This window comes from Emys orbicularis, chromosome 2 (assembly GCF_028017835.1).
Source record: "Emys orbicularis isolate rEmyOrb1 chromosome 2, rEmyOrb1.hap1, whole genome shotgun sequence".
Lineage (NCBI taxonomy): Eukaryota > Metazoa > Chordata > Testudines > Emydidae > Emys > Emys orbicularis.
In genome coordinates this window covers 268,852,194-268,875,567 of record NC_088684.1, presented here as the reverse complement: position 1 = coordinate 268,875,567, position 23,374 = coordinate 268,852,194, and the positions used below count along the sequence as shown (strand labels likewise).

Genomic DNA, 23,374 nt, shown 5'->3' with positions numbered 1-23,374 from the left:
GCCATCCTGTCTATTTTGCTAAGCAATTTATTATTATTTCATACTTAGGCAATAAGACTAGAAGACATGGCTACTCAAGATTTTTTGTTTTTTACCTCAAGGGAATAGGTGTTCAGAAATGGTAACGGACTTACATTTTTCTGCATTGTAAATACACAACAAATATTCTTTCAATCCAAATACAAATTAGTGTATTCTATCAAATGTGGTACATTTACATCCTGTGTAGGTATGAGGTACCATGATCAGTCAGTCTCGTGATTATGCAATGCTTTGACATAACCTATTTAATACCCTGCAGTTTGGGCATGCTAAATTAGCATCTTTGAGGTCATAATTATACACTGATTCTTCTAGTGAAACTGGTGGCTTTCATTACTAAATAGCTCTGTTTGGTTTAGACTTTGATGGCCAGCTTGGGGCTATTAACACAAGTTCCCCATCACAAATATAATAGTAGCAATTAAAAGACTTACTAATGTCACTAATGAGTATATATGTAGTTAATTGTGCTAACACACCAGTCAACATTCTAGCAGTGATGGACAATGTGAGGTAGTTTAATTTTATCTGCAAACAAATATAAATGTCAGTATTTTAATTGCAGAAAGAACTGGATGTCTTCATGGGCAGTATTACAAGGTTCATCGTTATTGTTTACTAAAACCCAAGGAACTGGAACTAGTTGGGTAAGCACTTCAACCCATCTTTTTGCTTTATTTAAATGTGGATCAGATTAAGCACAATAAATTCTAGCAATTATCTGTAGAATCTATATAAAAAGGCACTTACATCATTCAAAAAATGACAAAACAAGGAAAATGAGGGAGGGGGAAAATAGCTTAGTGTAGCAGTCAAGTATGATGAAGGATAAGAAGAAAACCAAATATACTCTTTTCTGTGTTACAAAAAAATCTTGTGATACATTCTTGTCAGCACTAATTTAGAAACTCATAAAGGGTTTTCAGTTGTCTTCAAGTTTGTCAGAATTGAATAAAAAGACAGCACGTTGCAGAAGATGCTCCAGACCAAATATGTCCTTGATTTGTTTCTCACCAATGTGTTTCTGAATTGGGTCTGTTTTTTGTGTGTTTTTTGGTTCATGGATTAGTTAGTAGCTTGAAGAGATTTTTCACACTCTGAGGTAAGTTTGAAATAAATACATAAAATTAAATAATAAAGGAAATGCCAAAGCTGAAATTATTACACTGGAAGAACTGAATCAGCGAGTATGTACTTCATAGATTATGCTCCCGATGTGTGTGTGAAGCAATCTAAGGGCTGGGGGAGAAGGCAGAACACTTACTGAGCTTTTGTCATGTTACAATCCATGCTTTATTGAATTTTGTTTTATGCTGCACGTTGAAAGAAATATTTTTTTCACATGCAGTATGTCCAGTAGACAAAAGGCATTGTTTAAGGATATCCTGAGACTGAAAGGTCTTCAAATTTATATCCACACCAAGTTGAATAACAGTTATTGTTTCAATGATTATGTATATATCCAGTTACATCACAGAAATGTCTTGCTATCCATTTTCTTTCCATATTAGATTTTGTACGAGATTACTGAAGTTCTTATATTAAATATGTATGTAGTCCTATTTGAAAACTAATGAATGGTTAGATAAACAGATTGTAATTCTAGCAGCTGTATTTGACTGGCATGTGCTATTATTCTAGCATACTCTCTGGAAGTTTTTTCTGCTTGATTCACCCTCTGCTGCTTCACACTGTATGAGCAGCAAATTGGTACTGACAATTTTTCTGAAGGACTGTTTTCATTTCAGAGATCAGAAATCTTGTCATTTTTGCCATTCTGTTGCTCTGTAGCAGTAGAGTGGATGGTTGCAGGAAGCACAATGAGAATAGGTAAGGACAGAGAAGCTACTAGGATGGACCAGGAGGTGATGATAGGAAGGAAAGAGAAAAAATAGGGTGAGGAAGAACAAAATGAAGAGTAAAAGGAATGAGGCAATGTTAATCATATTGGGATATGATAGAGAGTGGACCTAGTGACCTAATGAGATGTTCACACAATATGAATGAATTGAAAGAACAGGAGAGGGTGTGCATGGGGGTGGAAGCATGGTTGACGAAGCATAAAAAGTGACGAAGCAAAAAAAGCATAAAAAGTGACGAAGCAAAAAAAGCATAAAAAGTGATGCACAAGTCATTTAACATTTGTTTCCTTTATCCTTTTAGGATATCCTTTTAGGATAAAGGAAACAAATGTTAAATGACTTGTGCATCTATAATCATTCTAATACTGGGTAGAAGACATATCTACAAGCATTTACATTTTAAAGGAAAAAATCAATTACATATAAATACTTAAATGCTTTTCTGTGCAGTGCATGTGATTTTTACATAAATTTAATAACATGGCATATTGAAATATTGGAGAATCTGGAAAGGTGAGCATGGGAGTGGGAAATGCTTGGATTAGTGAAGTGATTAGATTTTACAATAATAAAAATTTAGTTTCTCTCCCTTTTATTGCTGACTGGAATCTAATTAGCTTAATTTCACCAACCCACTTTATAGAATAGCATATTCACTACAGATGTTCATAAGAACTCTGATATTCAGTCTCTGTCATGTATAAAGATGATCCTCCCCTTTAAAGCACATTGCTGTTATTGGTACCCTCTAATCATTTTTATAGTTTTCTGTAGCTAAAGGTATAACACACACTGTAATCTCCCAAATCAATTCAGAGAATCTCCGGCTGGAGGTTGGACGGAGAGGGCCAGGTCTCTGAGTTGGCACCAAGCAGTCTCTCTCTCTTGGGTGCCTGGCTGGATGGTTCTTGCTCGCATGCTCAGGATCTAACTGATCGTATGTGGCATCAGGAAGGAATTTTCCCTTGGGTCAGATTGGCAGTGACCTTGGGGTTTTTTGGCCTTCCTCTGCAGCATTTGGGTCACTTACCAGGATTATCTAGGTATATCTCACTTAATTATTTCCCTACCATCTCAGGGGCTTCACGCACTGGTGCACCTATTCTCTGCTTGTGAGACATATCTAATCTCCTGTGGGCTGTAATACTTTGGTCTAATTTCGATTGTTGGGATTAGTGTGATGGCCTGTAAGATACAGGCGGTCAGACCCGATGATATAGTGTCCTGTCTGGTCTTAAACACTGTGACACAGTTTGTTAAAGTTTGGGAACCACAGATCTAATTTAAATACAAGTACATATCTTGTCCACGATATGGTAAAAGATTTTCTATTTAGTACCTTAAGGAATGCAGTGTTGGAAATGAGAAAAATATTTACAGTGTGATCAGTGTAAACTAGCCTTTAAATTATCAAGGGAGAGTATCTGTTTTCAAAGACTGTATATCTGTTATACATCTTATGCACTTTTCTGCTCTCCCTGTGCAATGAAAAAAATGAATACAATATTTTAAAAACTACTCATCAGTCATTTGTAAACTCTTACCCTTCAGAAATAACCCATAAGAATATTTAAACGCATGTTGTACAGTCATGTTTAAGATTCACTTGAATCCTATTTAAGACCCAAGTTTAGTGTCACCATCATCTGGTTGAAAAGATTTGTTTAGTGGTTACCTAGTGGTTGATGTTTGCTTTTTCTCTTGTGCATTGCTTTGTGACTTCATCATTTTTCTTCCTTTTTCTCACCAAGTCATTTTGCCAGTGGGGCTTAATTCCTGAGCTCCTGCTCTCGCTGTTTTCTTCTTGGAAAAATGCTCTCAGTGGTCGGCCTGCTGTCACCTATGTAAACTGTGATCCTGTTTCAGCTATCACTGTATGTGTTCCTGTTACATGCCTCTTGCCACCATACTATTTTATTCACTATCAGTATCTTAAAATAAATTTGAAAGACACATCATTTTACCAAGAATTGCTAACTGAGTTGAAGTAATTTTCATGCCATTTTATGTAACGCTTCATGTTTTCTCTGTATCTTCTGTGGGTTGTGTGTGTGTGTGTGTGTGTGTGTGTGTTGGAAATGCGTTAAGGTTGTATAAGGTAAAAATTAACAGGTATATTCCAATAATCCTGTAATCACCCTAATGGAACTAAATACAAAGATAATCCACTTCATTGGTATTGGAGTTCTAATCCACATTGTACCAGTCACTGGAACCACTAGTATCTTGACTAATGGAGAGCATGATATAGTATATTAACAGCTTTTAGGGCCTGTCTCTAATTCTTTCTAACAATGCAACTAATTTAGGATGTTTGGAAGATATTTATATGCATTTGATTGAATGGTCTGTTTGAAACCTGTCAATTTTAGCTATAAATGAAATACCTAATGATCTCATGACTGCATACATGTCACGTTATGCATCATGGGACATATAATGCAGCTGAAATAAGAGGAAAATGTCAAGGATGTCTTCCTGCACAGCATGCAGAAAACGGATGCAAAACACCATACCAGTTTACATACAATAAGACAGCCTTCTTTGGTATAGTGTGGATACAATATAGAAATGCTGTATTCTCAGAAAAGAATCAAATATTTGTAGGTTAAAATGTTACTGTTGAGCTACCAAGTTTGTAAGGGATGGTAATTGGCTCGTTTGAGCTATCTTCAGTTCTGCAAAATTATCAGTTAAAAAAAAACGTTAACGCTCAAATGCAAAACTTCAAAATCTACTTTCAGTATAAACAACGAGGAGTCCTTGTGGCACTTTAGAAACTAACACATTTATTTGGGCATAAGCTTTGGTGGGCATACTTTCAGTATGTTTTGATGATGATGGACAGAAATGTTCCCCCCCCCCCAAAAAAAAAGTGATGCCATAGTTGTGCAATTACATTTTAGTGCCTTTAGAGGAAAGGGAAAGAGGCTGTTAACTTTAAATGTAGTCAGGCTACTTGAGATTTGGTATGGTTGCCAACATCTCACTTCTGGCAATCACTTTTGATTATGATCTCTTTGGTGGGGTTTGCAATAGGACAATATAAATGCATGTTTAATTAGCAAAATAATAAGAGAAATTAAACTAATGTAAACTCCTTTCCATTGTCAATCAAAATGTGCTGCTGAATGCATGAAATGTTAGGTCCAGATTGCTCATAAATATTTACCATCCGTTGTTCCTGAATACATGAGTGACTATGTGGTTTGGATTTTTGTACATTCTTTCAGAATCTGAACTGATTCTTGAAGAAATTTAGACTTTTAGTTGCTGAATGAGAGCCTGATTCTTAACTGCTTGGTACCAAAAGTTTTGCACTGTCCACTGCCAACTAATGTAAGCTCAGTGCGGGCAGGAACCAGCTTTTTGTTCTGTTTGTAACACTTAGCACAATGGAGCCCTAGTCCATGATAGGGGCTCTTAGGCACTATGGTAATACAAATAAGACAAAATTAATAAATATTCTGGGAAAATCTGAGTTGTGTGATTTACTAAAATACAACAAACTGCTTTGAAATGTTCAATTGTCAACCTATACTAAAAGTCTACATTATCTGTAATATATGTTTATATTATTAAAACTATCTACTATACCATAACTTACCAGTATTGTGCAACTGTGTATATAAAAGAATTAAAGAATAAAATTACAAGGCACTATCTCTAATTGGAACATAAAATCTTTCTGGAGGATTGGGTCTGTCTAGTTTAAAGACAAATTCTTACTGAAAAACTTTTCTTCTATCCTTTTGTTGGGAAAATAAAGAAAACAGTAAAATCCCTCCTCCCTTCATTTAAATGATTTAAAAAAAAATAGTCAAAAAAGTTCAGCGTGTGTTAGGAAATGAATGATTCAGAGAGAGAATTTTCATTTCATATATTACCAGACTAAGTTGATAGTTTGAATTGACCTAGGTGGTTGTCAGGTATCCTATATTTATGTGTACTTGTACAGCAGCTATCTCAATGAGCCTGATCCTGAGCAAGGCCTCTGGTTACTGCTGCAAAACTATTTTAAAATGGTTTTCTTTATCATTGGATGGCTGCTTAGAGGCACATATGAAATGAGGTAGTGTTTTTATTTTAAGTGGTCATTCTGTTTGGCATATAGCTGTTGTCCCCACAGTGTTTGAATAATTTCCCATAAACTAAGATTGTAAAGCCACAAATAATAATTAGTTACCCAACTGCTATTTGCCTTTGAAAAGCTCCTGCTCGTTCATGGTGGACAGTATCCATGGTACAGAACCATTGGCACTAACAAACATCATTGCTGACAGTCTCAGCAGAGAGGACACAGATTAAATGTGAATGGAAACGAACCATTGTCATCCTAAAGGTGGTTCCTCCTGAATAGAGCTGAGGCATATTGGTAGATTCACTGTGGAGAAGCTTGCATTGATACTCTCCATGGGTTCCTGGTCTGTGGCTAACGTGAGGATTTTTTTCTCCAGAGCAGTCAATCAGCACTCCACACACACATTCAAATCACCTTTTTAGAAAGACAAAACATGTTTAAGTCATTAGTCTGGAGCCAGGAGTCTCTCAGTGATGGTATGGCATTGAATTTCTGTGCCATCAGCATTTCACTTCTAATTTTCCCTTTTTTGGCTAATTAAAATTTTGATTATTCATTTCTTGGCCCAAAATTACCTTTTGTGTTTTGTGAAGACCACAGGTTCAGACCCTTTTAAAGGGAAATAAAAGCTGAATGATAAGGGGTGAAACTCTAGTGAAAGTTCAGCTTTCCATTTAAGACTGTTATTACATTACACATGTACCACAGTAAAACCTCATCAGTGTGTTTTTAATTTTTATTTTATTGTTTCATAAAACCCAATTCAACACTCCTTGTTTAACAAGGAAACTAGTGGTTGTGCTGATATCAGGAAAAGAGTGAAAAAAGAAAAAGTTTGAATGGTTTTTCCCACTTGCATGAAGGACACTTGTGGGTTGTACTTCTCAATCTTTCACAATTTATGTTGGTTATTCAGTATTTGATTATTAGATTAGACAGTGAAATTGCTTTCTGTTTCTGTGAACTTACACAGTGCAGCAGTGTTTGTGTTGCAAATACTACAGGGAAATGTTTTAAGTAAAATTTTAATTGTAAAATCAATTGGGTTTTATGAAACATTCCTTAAAAATCAACATCCCGTCAGTACACCAGAGAGAGGTTTTACTATATTCTACAAGGGTGTATTTTTGCCTGTCTAGTAAAGCCATTAGTATTTTTTAAGTCCAAGTGTCCAGGTGTTGGTTAAATGCTAGAATGACTTCACCAAACGCCAACCTGTTTACAACTTTGGACAATCTATGCCCAAAACCATACTATAATCAAATTATAGTTGTACAATTGTTACATTAAAAAATTCTGTGTTGGAGTTGGTTCTTTCATTTAAAGCATTTATTGGTATCTGTACATTTACCTAGCCTCAAAAACAGACCATTCTTTGGAAACATTTAGTTTTTCATGGTACCGCTTCTGTTGGGTAGTTGGGCAGAACACTGTACTTGAGTTAACTGTGTGTAGACTGTAAAATACTAAGCTCTATTATATATGCGGGGCACAAGTCTGTGTACACTTTTTAGGGGTAGCTAATCAAAGAAAATCATTATTTATTCTTTCTTTCAGAAGTTTGGGGTCAATCAATCTAAGCCAGAATTCACAGTGGATCTCAGAGGGGCAGTTATTGACTGGGCATCAAAGGACAAATCCAGCAAAAAGAACGTTATTGAGGTGAATTTATTTACTTTTCAGAAGTATGGCTTTGTTTTGGTGGTTTACTGTACTCCAGGGGGAAAAAAGCTTCTCTAAACTTCAAACAAACAAACAAAAATCAGTCAGTTGGATTAAAGGCATACGTGCCCAGGACAATATCAAGATAAAGGTTTTTCTAAAATATGTACACATTACTGTAAGTGCAAGCTGTTTACCTTTTTAATATAGCCTATAATGTATAATTGCTTTTAAATTTAGGTTAATTTGTTCTTTTTAGTGGCATCAATTTTTGAATCATTATATGGCACCTGAAAGCAGTAGCCAGGAACTTAACGTTAGCTGAAACCAGAATACTATATTGTCATTTTAACACATCTCTTAGAAGTAAACTGTTGTCATTTGCTGCTAAATAGAATTCAATTTTGTGTGTGTATTTTGAATAACTTTAAGCACTGATCAACATGTTATACCCTTGTCTTATTTCTTAATTCTGTTGTGAGAACTGGATCATCTGATAATACCCCTTGGCTGTGTACCTTGTATACCGGACCCCCGCTAGAATGCGGGGTTTTGGATCCATGCATGGTCCCGCATTAACGCGGGGACCGCGTTACCATGGATTCCAATGAAGGTAATTCAGTTTGGGATCCATGCGCGGTCCCGCGCTATAACTAAATTTGCGCTATAAAGACGCGCGTTCTAGCGAGGGTCTGCTGTATTTATATTATCAGCATAGCTAACTACGACATGCTGCACATTGTTCTCCTGTCTGAAAATGAGAAGACAAAGGTCACAGATAAATATAATTAATAGTTACAGCATTTAAAATTTCTATATTAATCAAACAATAGTTGTACAGCATGTATACACAATAAAGGATAGTTAAGATTCACTTTAGGGTTTGATATCTTGTCTGACACACACCGGCTTGCATTGTCCTATGAATTGCAGCTACTGCACATTTGTGGTCATGTACAACTGTTGATTTTAACTTAACATGATATTAAAACACTGAATTATTCTGAATATTTGTATTTTGTTTTAATTCTAATAGAATATTTCTTTTCTTTAAAGCTGAAAACCCGGCAAGGAACTGAACTCTTAATTCAATCTGATAATGACGTTTTTATTAATGAGTGGTTTAAAGTTCTTAGTTATACTATCAGTAATCAGGTATGTACTTAAATCTTGAAGATATTTTTTTCAGTGCTGTCATAGTTAGAAACTATTTTGTGACCTACTCCATGATTCCAGCCCTTCAAGCATTAAGTGTATCACTCATGCTTTCATTTCTTGACTTCTTGGAAAGTGAGTATATTGGAAGTGGGAAGAGGAAAGGGCATTTAGTAGCTAGTTGAGTGATCCCTGTTGACTGGCTAATGTAATAGCACTAAGCATTGATAAGGGGAAAAGGGATTGTCTAATGGATAGGATGCTCAACTGGGACTCAGAAGACCTGGATTCAGTTTCCAGCTCAACTACAAGATTCCTGTGCAAGTTGCTTTCTTGAGCAAGTCACTCGATCTACCTGTGTCTCAGTTCCCCATCTGTTAAATGGGGATAATACTTTTGTGGTGAAAAGGCATTATGAGAATAAAATCTATATATGTCTGATGTACTTGAATGCTGCAGTGATGAGGTCCATATAAGTACTTAGATATTAAGTGCAGACTTTTTTGCTTGAGTATGTCAGTCATTCGCTTAAGTTACATATGTTAATTGCATGTAAATTAGAGTAACACCCTTCCTGGCTGGTGAAGACTAGTGTGATATTACTAGAGCTGATTGTCAGTGCCTCCCTAGAGAAAGCATTATGCCAAGTGCTTTTTATTTTTTAAAAGAAGTGAATTAGATCTTTTCTCAAAGAACAATCTCTTGATACTGACAAACTGTAGTTACCATTTTGTAGGGAAGCTTTATATTTGGGAAAGGTTATTGAGAAGGTGGCGGTGAGGCAGCTCCATCACTATCTAGATTCTTAAGATCTGTTACCTCAGTCAGTTTAATTTTAGAGCTGGGTATTGCACAAAGACTGCAGTAGTCTTGATTGTTATCTTCCTGGCAATGAATACAAACTTTATTTATTGCTGATTGAAGGCAGATGACAGTCTAAAACAGTGTTCTTGACCACGAGATGGTGTTGGCACATGTGTGATCCCCAGGCACAAGTAGAAAAATCTATTGAGTGGCTTAACTCCTTTCTTCATACACCCACAGGATAATTTTGGGCAACTGCTCATCTACCCTGAGGGCTTTCTCCTGGTTAACATGTATATGGTATGAATGTTAATTAAGAGTTAGGGCTGCACTGTCTCCAGTATGCAGATGGTCTCAACTTTGTCTTCCTCCTGTCTGACCCATGGGCCACAAGTGAGGTGGATTACCCATTGTTAACAGTTTTCAATTTAGCTTAGGGCTAGCTTGGTTGAGATTTAGTCCAGACAAGAATGAGGTAGAGCTTGTTTGGCTTGGGGAGGCAACTGATAAAATTAGCTGACTTTATTTCAGCTCCCTTGATTATGGGAATATGTTTAGAGCACTCATACACGTTCCCGGACAGGAGTCTCTTCCATACAGTGGTGTGTGTCTCCTGTCCAGGACCATGCGAGCCACTTGCCCACACTAGTGTGACCAGGGACAGCTGCCAGTAAGCCTGGTGCCCACCCCAGTGAGAAAGGCTAGGGGCAGTATAGCCACACCAGAGGAGCTGCCTGGGCTGGGTGCCGGCTCCTGCGAGCGGCAGCCTGACATGCTGCTGCTTTTGCCGCTCCATTTCCTGGTAAAGCCCTACAGCTCCACAGATATCTGCTTTATATCCGTGGATATCTGCATTGTCAGGTATAAATTTTGTATCCGCTCCGAGCTCTAAATATGTTCCCATTATTGGTAACAGTTGTGAAACCTGGAAACAACACTGGATTCACAGCTGGTTCTGGATATCCAGATAGCAGCAGTGGCCAAGAGTGCTTTTCCCCCTGTGGCTCGCTAAAGGGCTCCAACCTCTTTCTGTTGAAGACCTCGTTACATATATCCTAATCTTTGTCACTTCAGGATTCAATTTCTGCAATATGCTGTACAAGGGACTATACCCAAATACCATTCAAAAACTTCAGCTAGTACAGAATGTGGTTGCCCATTTGGTTAGTGAGGTGTCTAGGAATGAGCATGTTACACTTGTTCCATGATGTCAGTTGAATTCCAGTTAATTTCTCGGTGAAGGTTTTGGCTTTAATTGGTTTAGTCATAAATGGTTTGAGATCAGCCAAGGATCTGAATGGAAGAGGATACTGGCCAAGTGTTCTCAGTGAGAGATCCTTATCTCTGGTAGCCTTCCACTGTTGTAATGAGAACTTGAGTGTATTGATCTTCAGGGCATCCTGGACTTTATCTGTTCTCCTAGGCTTTTGAGAAGGCAGCAGGGAATGAGGAAGGGTTAGGGTTAACTTCTAGCCTTTTTGAATGGATAATTGATTTAATTGCTGGATTTATAAATATTTTTATTGTACATGTGGCCAGAGCATTGATTATTGTTTTTTTGTTTTTTGTTTTGTTCTGTTTTTAAATAAAAATGTCTCACTCTTTCCTCAAAAATAAGGTGATGCACATAGAGGCCTTGAAATAGTGTGGAAGTCAAGTCTAAAACAGTCTTGTTAGTATGATAGTTATGAAGTAGAAGTACATCATTCCTGGAATCATGGAGTAGAGTACAAGGAACAGAATATGGAGATGTTACACTAAAGCCAATGAGAGCATCCTTACCAAACTGCTAATATTTCTGGAATTGTGTGCTCTGTCCAGGTATCACATTGCAGGTACAGTTTCACTGGGGCTTTGGCAATAGCCCTCAGATTAGTTGGAATTTATGCCTGATTGTAGAAAATAATCCACATTGATTACATCTGAGTGAGCTATTCACTTTAACATGCTGAGAGAACACTGACATTAGCAAACAAGGTTAGGCTTTCAGAGGCTGACAAGATCACTCTATCAAATTATCTTTGGGGTGTTGTTCTGTCACTATGCCTGACAATGCTTTGCTTTGCCAGCAGGCATTTCCAGTTTCTGCCATAGAAGATTGCTTCTTATTTATAGCCATGGCTGACAAAGATAGGGAAATTGCTTCATGTGCTCTTCATGTACACCCAGCCCCACACTAAGCGATTTTGTGGTGGAAAACATAGATAGAATAGCAAACAGCCTACCTCCCCATGAAAGAAAATTTTATATATGGTTGGCTGGTTGATGTTACAGAATCTCAGCAGGGCAGGTATACTACTTGTGTTTTGACCTTAACTGAATTCAGTTAACCTAATGATTGTCCAGTGACGTTTTCTCTGTTGGGCCTTGTGAACAAATCCTGTAACTGTTAAGGGTTAATATTAGTCTTGTTGATACAGGAAAGAATATTGCTTACAAGACTATGGCATCTGATTCCAAGAAGTTACCAGTTTAATATTTTTAAAAAGCATATTTGTATTATAAGACACTCTATGGATTATGGTTGTTAATAAAATATACTCTTGTCTGTTCTGAAAACTGTCAAGCTATAAGAGAACTAATCAGTGTCTTTTTTTTAATCAATAGGCAGTGGAGTCTGATGAAGCATTCGAAGATGATGTACCGGATTCCCCAGGGGTGGAAAAACAAGACAAAGAGAAGGACCATAAGGACTCCAAGAAACTTCGTTGTAAGTTAAGCTAATTCCCAGTAAAACCTTCATTATTAATATCTACCTGGTTAAGATTGGAAATAATATAATTTAAGCAAAAAGAACATTTAGTGCATTGCAGTTTAAAACAGCTTAAAAAGATAAACAAATGAAAGATCATACAAAGTTAAAGTTTTCCAAACAATCCTAACTGCCCTGTACCCTACCACAGTGTACAATCCATATACTAATTATTATAACTACTTTTCAAAAATTTGAAATTTAGCTGTTTGGTTTCATAAAGCTTAAGCTTCATCAGTTGTTTTTTGTAAGCTTTGCAAGACGTAAGAGAAATACTTCATAATTTGAGATTCAAATTTTATTTAGTTAACTTGATTTTTGATAAGGTTGGGTGGAAGAAAAATAGTTTGCTGCTCTAGAATCCAGGACTAGTGAATAAAATGAATTTGAAGTTTCTGTACTGAACAATTGGAGAGTTTTTTAAAGTTAGCAGATATATCAATAAGTGAAGATCCCTTCATTAAGTTTCATATTTTTGACAAATTAACCTGAAACTTAAAAGGCACGGTCAAATGCACAGAATAAACAAAGTGATCAGGCAAACTTTTCACTTCTTGTTTCTGGCTTCATATGTAATATGAGAAGATAATTATTTTAACTGTGTAAGTAATTTCATATCAAGGAGGTTTGATGCTGGATATGAAGTTTACAAATCTAAGGTAAAAAGCCTGACTTAGAAATAGTACAGTTGTAGTAAATTGTGTATGTGTATATGGCAGTGTTGCAACTAATCCTCTGTCTTGTAAGCTCCTCTGAGAAGGGGCCATTCTTGAGAGTTCGGAAAGTGCCTAGCACATACCAGGTGCTTGCATAAATAAAAATATAGAGCGAGAGAATAGTTTGCACTGTATATTTTAATGTGTTAGAATATACTGTTTTTTTCCTTGAAGCATTTGCCAGCTTCAAATAAGTTTTTCTTGTATTGTTCTCTGGGCAAACTATTTAGCTACTTAATGCTTGTCAAGTTTGTTTTTACATTTCTATATTAAATTTACTTTTTCTTTTTTAGCAATGAAAATATCTAGCAGCATAGATTCTTCAGAACAGAAGAAGACAAAAACAAAGCTGAAGAAATTTCTTACACGACGCCCTACATTACAAGCTGTTCGAGAAAAAGGCTACATTAAGGGTAAATTATCCTTATTTCTTCAGGAAACCTTTTGATAAGCTGAATTTTACAATCATGTCTGTAATAGAGCAGGAATTAGTGTTGTAGAGGAAACTAGCCTTATAACGTTAACTACATTTGACTGAAAAGGAACCAGTTATTTTTGTAACAGATGGCAGATGTGATAGTTTTAGTTCCAGGGTAGGTGTGTGTCATTCTTTCAACAGCCCTAGTGGTCACCAAATTCAGCTACAGAGAGGAAGTAATCCTCCTATTATAATGGACAGAGGTGAAGGGATGGGGTGGATGAGGTCCCAAGAACCCACTGAGCCTTGGGCAATGCCTATGAGAAGCAGAATCCTTTTGTTCTGCACTTTCAGCTGGCAAGCCAACACTTGACACAAGCAAACAAAATGATCTTACAATGCAGAGGTGAACACATGTAGATTCTCATCTGTTTCAGAAAGGGATCTTGCAGTATGCAAGGTACCAGACAGCCATGTGCTGTTCAGAAACAAGTGAAATACCTAAGCCAAACAGGATGAGTTTAAAGAATCCTAACTTAAAATTTCTTTACTCTTGGTCAATTTGTTTTTAGCTTTAATATTTCTTAAATTTACTTATTTGATCTTTTCCAAAAAGTAGTTCTTAAATGATACGTCTTTGTATCAGACTTAAGGCTACATGTACACTACGAGCTGGGGGTATGATTCCCAGCTCGTATACATGTACTCACACTAGCTCTCATCTGTGCTAGGGTGCTAAAAATAATAGTGTAACTGTGATAGCACAGGCAGCAGTATGTGGCGGCATGGGCTAACTGCTCCAAGTATGTACCCACGGGATTGAAGAAAGTTTGTACTTGGGACAGCTAACTTGTGCCACTGCTGCCCATGCTACCCTGAGATTTTTAGTGCACTAGCTCAGAAGAGAGCTAGCATGCATATGTATATGCAAGCTGGGAATCTCACCGCTAGCTTGTAGTATAGACATACCTTATGAGTTGCTAATTAGCATGTAATGGTTCCAATATGACTTATACTTATATAGAATTTCTAAATTTAAAATTGTGAATGAAGGTTTAAATATTTAAACCATGAGTTCATGTAAGTTATTGATTTGATATTATTCTAGACTTAGTTTCTTATTGTCCAATATACATTGCACTACTTCATAATTAAAAGTCCACTAGGTACAATAAATATAGTTATAGCTCACATCAGTAGAAATATACCAGGCCAAATTCTTCTGACATTAAATCTGTCAAATTTTATGTATTGCTACCAATTTTCTTAAGTAATAGGAGCCCAAACATTTACGAAATATGTCATACTTCCAGATCGTAATTACAAAAGTAAATTGTGGGATTTTTAATTGTTTGGGATGGAGGGAATTCTTCTCAGACTGCAGCTTTGCATTACATTTTATAGCTTGGAACTGACTTTATGCACTGTGTGTAAATTTCTGAGAAATTAGTTAGTATGAACACTGAGCCAAGTTGAACTGTGTGCAAAAATGCAATGCTGGTGTTTGGATCTAATAAAGGTGTTTTTATTTAAGGAGGAAGCATATAAACTTCAAAAGTTGGTGCTATTAGTATATTTTAAAATATAAATCTGCAATCCAGCATTATCCTTGTGTAATGAGTTATACAGAAGCTGTTAGTTAACAGACACAAAAATACAAAAGCTTTTACAAAAGAAAGTGTAGTAAACTACAAAAGCAGGTGATTAGAATAAGGAAAATGTTGAAAAAACAATCTTTAGGAAAACACTGGAGAACAGCATGCATTAATTATAGTAACTGTTTTTAAATGAGATTTTACTACATGAAAAAAGTACAATTAAGGAAAATACTTTGAAGATACAATGGAAGAAAACATTAAGAGGCACAGTGTGATGATTAATACCCATAACCCTCTAGGGATTTCCCATTAGGCTTGTTGGGTATTGAGCTCTTTTGAAAACCTTGCCCGTTGCTTCTTGTTACCCAATGTGGTGTTGCCATATATTCTTGGTATATCACTGTTGTGCATGAACTAGTTGTATCCTTTGAAGCTCATTCAACTATAAATGAGGGTTTTTTTTTTTTTTTTTTTTACTTGATTCCAGATCAAGTGTTCGGGTCCAATCTCACCAGCTTATGTCAGAGAGAAAACAGCTCAGTGCCAAAGTTCGTGAAGCTGTGCATTGAACACGTTGAAGAACATGGTAGGGTGAAAATGTTCATCTATTGGTTTTTATCTCCAAATCTCTGAGAGTCAGTATCTAATTTTGGAAGCTTAATTCTTATCCTATTGGTTTCCAAATGACTGGTAACTGAGTATTGTGAAGTCTGAGGCTTATAGCTGGAGTTATAGCAATAGGATGAGAACAGCTGGGAAGTAGGGAGGGAAGGGAACCTGAACTAGTATCCAGTGAGATCGTGGCTAGCAAAGAGTAGCAAGAGGGAACTGGGAACAGCTCATCATATTTGCGGACGGGATTGTTGAAAGGGACCTTGTCAGTAGGTAACTAATAAAATTGCTTCTTAAATCCTTACCTATGTTAATAAAACACCACTTGCATTAAAGACTGTTTCTCCTACAAGTCCATTTTAGGGACGCCTTACCTGTGTAAATATGTGGAGAATCAAGGCCTTCAGATAACACTAAGTCATCTGAGATTCCTTTAGCCAGTTACACTGATAAAACTTGGAAAATTTGCTTGAAACTGCTCAGATTACCAGATTTCTACATTTTATCTGATTTATTAAAGTGCCCTGATTTGTTGAACATGTCCTTCTCTTTTCCTGTTGACAATAAGAGAAGGCAAATCTCTCTTACTCAAGTATTTAAAGTGAGTCTAGATTGAATGTTAAAATTTTGGAAAGTCTGAGGTATAAGATGACCCAAGACTTCTGCATTTTATGTGTATAAAAACTTTTAGGTAACAGTGGCTGCATATTTATCCCCACCCTGACTTGTCTCCTCACTTGTCTCTTGCCTGCTTGTTGTTGTGGTCGTTACTAGAACTCTTATGAGAGTAGTATTGCAATTGAGAATGACCAATAGATTGTCGTAGTAAACGGTAGTGGGGAACAGATGAGTGGGACAGATGGTACTGACAATTGTGCGCCATATCTCCTGATGCTTCTGTTGCATCAGGATTCCCTGATGATGGGATTAAGGGAGTTGTTGAATCCCGTCTTTGCAACACTCATATCAGCCAACACAATGCACTGAATTCATGTAAAGGTTATGAGCATCTGTAGACAGAAATTCTTCCTGTCTTCTGCACTTGACCACTTTTGATCTTCTGCAACAGCAGCCACTGAGAAGTAATTTTTCTCCTTTTGCCAAATCCAGTGTTTTTGTCGAAACTGTAAAGATGTTAACATGTGGTAGGGATGGAGGGGACATCTGCTTGCCATGAGAAAGTAAGGGAACAGGGTGGAATTAAACACACATGAAAACTCATAAACCAGTGGAATGGGTGGTATCGGGTGGACCTGGTCACCCACTATCAACTTTGAGGTGTTTTCCAGAATGACTGACTTAGCTTGGTTTAGTCACCATACATTTTGGTAAATATAGTCTCAATGTGAAAGGAAAACCTAAATCAAAAACCCTACAATCCCCTGCTAGTATTTTAGGATGAGTGGAGGTATGAGAGAGAGCGAGAGAGCGAAAGCGCACATATATGTGCAAGAGATAAAGTGAAATCCTTCATGTACTAAGCATTGGTTGTGCTAACTAAATAGTAGGTGTGAGATTTTTAAAAGCAGCTAATTGGAGGGTGGGCTCCCAGCCCTCATTGAAAATCAGTGGGAGTTGGGCACCTCACTCCTGAAGACTCCTTCACATTTTCTGAGTACACATCACAAGTTTGCAGATGACACTAAACTGGGAGGCGTGGTAGATACACTGGAGGGTAGGGATCGGATACAGAGGGACCTAGACAAATTAGAAGATTGGGCCAAAAAAAACCTGATGAGGTTCAACAAGGACAAGTGCAGAGTCCTGCATTTAGGACGGAAGAATCCTATGCACTGCTACAGACTAGGGACCGAATGGCTAGGTAGCAGTTCTGCAGAAAAGGACCTAGGGGTTACAGTGGACGAGAAGCTGGATATGAGTCAACAGTGTGCTCTTGTTGCCAAGAAGGCTAACGGCATTTTGGGCTGTATAAGTAGGGGCATTGCCACCAGATCGAGGAACGTTATCGTTCCCCTTTATTCGACATTGGTGAGGCCTCATCTGGAGTACTGTGTCCAGTTTTGGGCCCCACACTACAAGAAGGATGTGGAAAAATTGGAAAGAGTCCAGCGGAGGGCAACAAAAATGATTAGGGGTCTGGAGCACATGACTTATGAGGAGAGGCTGAGGGAACTGGGATTGTTTAGTCTCCAGAAGAGAAGAATGAGGGGGGATTTGATAGCTGCTTTCAACTACCTGAAGGGGGGTTCCAAAGAGGATGGAGCTCGGCTGTTCTCAGTGGTGGCAAATGACAGAACAAGGAGCAATGGTCTCAAGTTGCAGTGGGGGAGGTCTAGGTTGGATATTAGGAAACACTATTTCACTAGGAGGGTGGTGAAGCACTGGAATGCGTTACCTAGGGAGGTGGTGGAATCTCCTTCCTTGGAGGTTTTTAAGGCCCGGCTGGGATGATTTAGTTGGGAATTGGTCCTGCTTTGAGCAGGGGGTTGGACTAGATGACCTCCTGAGGTCCCTTCCAACCCTGATATTCTATGATTCTATGATCACATTTTAGACATTATTTCAAGCATAAGTTTTGCAGTAGCAAGTTATTAGTCAGCAACTATCTCTGCAGATAAGTAAATAGTTTTCATTGTGACAAGAGGTTTTGCAGTTCTCCAGATGGTGGATTTTCTTTTTGCTAACTCGAATCTCTAAAATGAGCAGACTTATTTTAGATACTTAAATGTGTCAATCTACATTTTAACATTTGTTTTAGGATTGGATGTTGACGGGTTATACCGAGTCAGTGGCAATCTTGCAGTGATACAAAAGCTAAGATTTGCAGTTAATCATGGTAAGTTCCATTCTCCAACTGTATTATCAATTTGAAAATATATGCAAGAGTATTTGTCAAAATTGTTAGAAAGTTCTTCAGATTGTGCATTGATTGTTGGTCCATCTGTTTTAATATAATATGACAACATTTCATGAGAAATATCTAGCAAAATGAAAATGCTACTAAATATCAGCTTCTGTGCTCTTCAAGGTGGGTACTGTCTACATCTGTTCATACAGTGCCTAGCACACCAGAGCCTTGGTCCTAATTGAAGCCCTCTAGTCACTCCTGTAATAATTCTGAAGCAACGTGTGGCATGGCAGTTTAAAAGGAATGAAGCTCAAATAGAATATTTCTATATCTTATGGCTCCAGGAAGCAGCGGCACATCCCCCCCCCCCCCCCCCCCGCCTCCTATGCATAGGGGCAGCCAGGGGGCTCCGCACACTGCCCTGGAACCAGAGAATTTTTGCCTAGCAGAATCTGTAGAAGGGCAGTACTTGCATCTTGTTGCCATAGCCCCTCCCCTGGCTGAATGAGGTGGCACCACTCCGACCCCCCTCAGTTCCTTCTCACAGCCTGTGGCTGGAGTTGGAGTTCTGTAGTGGTTTTCATCTCATAATCCCTCTATTTTTAGTGATTTTTTTTTCCCTAATGTATATAGTTAATTAGTGTGTGCAAGGTCATTCTACATGATCTGTTACTGCATCTTCCAGAGGATGCAAGTTTTGGTCAGGCAATCCTACAAATCTTGTTTAGGTAGACTCCAAGCCCCGCCTTCCAGGGGATACTGCTTGTGAGCCATGTAAGTGGAATACATGGCTGCATCTACTAGAAGATGTAAGCTAGAAGAAGAAACGGTTACTTACTGTAACCGTTGTTCTTCAAGATGTGATGCAGCCATTTATTCCACGACCCACCCTCCATGCCCTCTGCATTGGAGTCTCTGCACTGCACTCTAGGTGCTCAGTGCAAAGGAACTGATGGGAGTTGGGACGCTGCTGCCTCATATAGCCACGGGAAGGGCTACAGCAAGAAGGCGTGAGCGCCATCCCTCTACGGGTACTGCTAGGCAAAATTATCTGGCTCTTGAATGCTGGGTGTGCATTGTAACCTGTGGGTGCCCTTCTCCAGTGCCTGGAGATGCAGAAATCAGTCATGGAGGATTTTCAGCAAGGATTGCAAAGAGTCAACCTCCCCACAATCAAGTCCAAAGGAACTAAATGAATTAATTTAATTCTTAAGTACCAACTTTTAAAAATCTTATGATAAAGAAACATAATAAATAACTACATTTTTACAACATAACATGGCTACCTTATAAGTCACATACATTATCTTCACAGTTATACAGAAACATAAAGACGACAAATTAAATCTAAACAGGTCAGTCCCCACAGAAAAACAGTGAGATGAAACTCAGAGTTCCCAAAAGCTTAGGTTGAGTTTACCTGAGTCTCAGTTAGTCTTTGATCACCAAATTTATACAGTCTGCTGAGTTAGAAGCAACATCTTTCCTCCACTTGCTTGTAGGAATCTTCAGTTGGAATCCATGCAGACTCTTTCTCTGCTGAAATCAGTGTTAGCCAGTCAGCTAACTGAGTAACCAACTGCTCAAACAAGAATATGGGTTTTTAAACAAACCAACCCTGTTACAAGAAAAATACAAAACAGAATAGCAAAATAAATGACTTTCTCCATTATCACATTTAAAGAAAAGTTGGTGAATCATACTAGTTGAGACAATTTAACTAAAATGATTTGGCTAAAATCAAACATCGTTCAAAGTATACGATTAAAATAAAAAATTATTTTTCCCTCCCAATTTTCCCTTTCTGTAATTAACATTGCTAGGACTTCCCTGTTGGAGGGTTAACAATATCACTAACCTGCTGCAAAATGCTTCAGAGTTAGGGACAACAGTGTGCTTTTCTGTTCCTGGGCTCAGCTTCTCCCAGCCCACACAGAGCAACATGGCCTTTTGTAAAGCAGCTGCCCTCACTGCTTGCCCTCATGGAGTCCGACTCTAGCAATAGGGAACCTATTGAGCATACCCAAAACTATGACACCCAATTCCAGAAACTTCTGGATGTGGAGTGCTAAGTGTGCATCTGCCTAGTAACAATGACCGACACAACTCATACCTTCTCACCCCCCAATAGGTCTCTTAAAGAGATATCTCCCCACATCTTGAAGTAAGTAACTGTTTCCTCTGGTCCCTTCACACTGGGTAATAAGAATCCCATTCATTGTTCAACTTGTATAGGAAATAAGTAATTAATGATGAACACCTACTAGATTATAGTAATCATTCATATGCTTTCTTTCAGATGAGAAATTGGACTTGAATGACAGTAAATGGGAAGATATACATGTCATCACAGGAGCTCTAAAAATGTTTTTCAGAGAACTGCCAGAACCACTCTTCACATATAATCATTTCAATGACTTTGTCAATGCAATTAGTAAGTCCATAAAGCATGCACAGAATTTTCATAAATCATAAATATTTAAGTATGCACGATGCACTTAATTGTAATATGTTCTCTTTTTCACTTTTTAAAAAGGAGAAATTATGAAATTTTGTAAAGGTGTTACATTATATGCAGTTGTGGTGTAGCTGTGTCAGTCCCAGGATATTAGAGACAAGGTGGGTGAATGGTCCTTGAAATATGCTAAACAATCTGTTCCACGTCGTATTTAGTTATGAACTGAGTACGTTTCCCAGACATGAAGAAGAGCTCTGTGTAAGCTCGAAAACTTGTCTCTCTCATCATCAGAAGTTAGTCCAATAAAATAGTGGCTCTCAACCAGGGGTTCTGTGAACCCTGGAGGTATGCAGAGGTTTTCCAGGGGGTATATCAACTCATCTAGATATTTGCCTAGTTGTACAACAGATTACATAAAAAACACTAGCAAAGTCAGTACAAACTAAAATTTCATCCAGATAATGACTTGTTTATTCTACTCTATATACTATACATTGAAATGTAAGTACAATATTTATATTCCAGTTGATTTATTTTATAAAAATGAGAAAGTAAGCAATTTTTCAGTAATAGTGTGCTGTGACACTTTTGTATTTTTATAGCTGATTTTGTAAGCAAGTAGATTTTACGTGAGATGAAACTTGGGGTACACAAAACAATCAGACTCCTGAAAGAGGTACAGTAATCTGGAAAGGTTGAGAGCCTTTGCAATAAGAGATATTATCTCACCCATCTTGTCTCTAAGGTGTTACCTTCAGATTATCAGTAATATTCAATGTGGCCACCAGGTGGCAATGTATTACTTAGTATCAGCACTGTAAAATTGTGGGCTTCGTTCAGTTTTTGGTAAATTATATGCTACCAAAATTTTAAATAAAAATATTGAATTGATGGTGTATCTGCCTTTTATCTTTTCCAGAACAAGAACCAAGACAGCGTGTTCATGCTGTCAAAGATTTAATTAAACAGTTGCCAAAGCCAAATCAAGATACCATGCAGATACTTTTTAGACACCTCAAGAGGTGAGTAGTAGAAGGAAGCGAAAGTCTTAATGTACTGGAGAGCTTCCTTAAAGCTAGGGTGACCAGATAGCAAGTGTGAAAAATTGGGATGGGGGTGCGGAGGCACCTATATAAGACATATCGGGACTCTCCCTATGAAATCGGGACATCTAGTCACCCTTTTTAAAGCTGAGTGATCAAACATTAAAAGTCCCGGGGAAAGGTTCTAATCATGTTTCCTTTGATGTTCATTGTGCTTCATCAAAGCAAAACACTTGTCTGTGTTTATACAAGCTTATGGAGAAGCAAATCCAACTTTTGGACAGTGTTTTTATTAGTTGTGCTTTTAGCCGAGAAAGCTGTAGATTATAGGGACAGAGCTAGTGTCAAATATATTTTAAACAATGAAAGTGATTACAATAGTGGCATGTTTCATGAATGACAGTAAATATGATGAGAAATTACTGATTTGGTTTTGTTTCTCTTCTCTGTTAACACATTATTCTCTCTCACATGGATAAATATATTTTAAACGCATATTTTCTTCTTTTTTCCCCAGAGTTGTAGAAAATGGAGAAAAGAACCGAATGACTTATCAAAGTGTAGCAATAGTTTTTGGACCAACTCTGTTAAAGCCAGAGAAAGAGACTGGTAACATAGCAGTCCACACTGTTTACCAGAATCAGATTGTAGAATTAATTCTGCTGGAACTGAACTCCATCTTTGGATGTTGAAGTTTTCTCAGAGTTAAAACTGAAGATATGAGTTGGCAACAGCTTTCCATCAGAAGTTAAATCTCTCTTTGTACATGATGTATTGTGTTTGTGGACCAAGCGACAGCTCAATTTTGCACTTTTCAGTAGGATGGGAGGGAAGAAACGGGAGGAGTGTTTGACCGATTATAATTCACTTATTACATTGTGAATATTTCAAAGTTTGTGCTCTGTTTTAATAATACAAATTGCAATTCTAGTATGGGCATATACACTGGATTTCTTGGTGAGAAGCTAAAATTAATCTCAGACTGGATAATCTGGAATGGATTTTTTTTAAAGGTTCACCACTTGGTAGGGTGAGGAAAACCCTATCAACTGGCTTCAAACATGTTTTTTCATACTTTTAGTGACAATAAAATTTCATCCTATGCTTATGTACTGAAACCTGTGTGGATCCTGTCAGCAGGGATTCTGTGTAGTGTGACTGTCTTTAAACTAGTGCTAACAGTGGCCAGTGTGGTTTACAGTAATTCAAATAATCCCTCATTTGAGGCTTTTTTTTTTTTTTAAACTGTATTATATAGCATCCTTGCTGGATCTTCTGGTTGCTTGATAGAGCAGGATCCTATTATTTCAAACACTGAACTTGTAAGAATATCCAGCAGAGGATTTGTTCTGTGACATACTA

The 23,374-nt window shown here is 37.6% G+C and overlaps 1 protein-coding gene across 1 annotated transcript in view; it reads left to right on the top strand.

Annotated features, from left to right (window-relative positions):
• ARHGAP12 (Rho GTPase activating protein 12) overlaps positions 1 to 22,704 on the top strand; it is a 137,147-nt gene extending 114,443 nt beyond the window's left edge. Inside the window, exons 9-19 of the mRNA XM_065398819.1 lie at positions 608 to 689; positions 3,656 to 3,778; positions 7,543 to 7,647; positions 8,704 to 8,802; positions 12,214 to 12,316; positions 13,368 to 13,487; positions 15,578 to 15,676; positions 18,422 to 18,499; positions 20,811 to 20,945; positions 21,889 to 21,991; positions 22,530 to 22,704. Coding sequence (XP_065254891.1) covers positions 608 to 689; positions 3,656 to 3,778; positions 7,543 to 7,647; positions 8,704 to 8,802; positions 12,214 to 12,316; positions 13,368 to 13,487; positions 15,578 to 15,676; positions 18,422 to 18,499; positions 20,811 to 20,945; positions 21,889 to 21,991; positions 22,530 to 22,704 — 1,222 coding nt within the window. The remainder of the gene's footprint in view (positions 1 to 607; positions 690 to 3,655; positions 3,779 to 7,542; positions 7,648 to 8,703; positions 8,803 to 12,213; positions 12,317 to 13,367; positions 13,488 to 15,577; positions 15,677 to 18,421; positions 18,500 to 20,810; positions 20,946 to 21,888; positions 21,992 to 22,529) is intronic.
• The last annotated feature ends 670 nt before the right edge of the window (positions 22,705 to 23,374 follow it).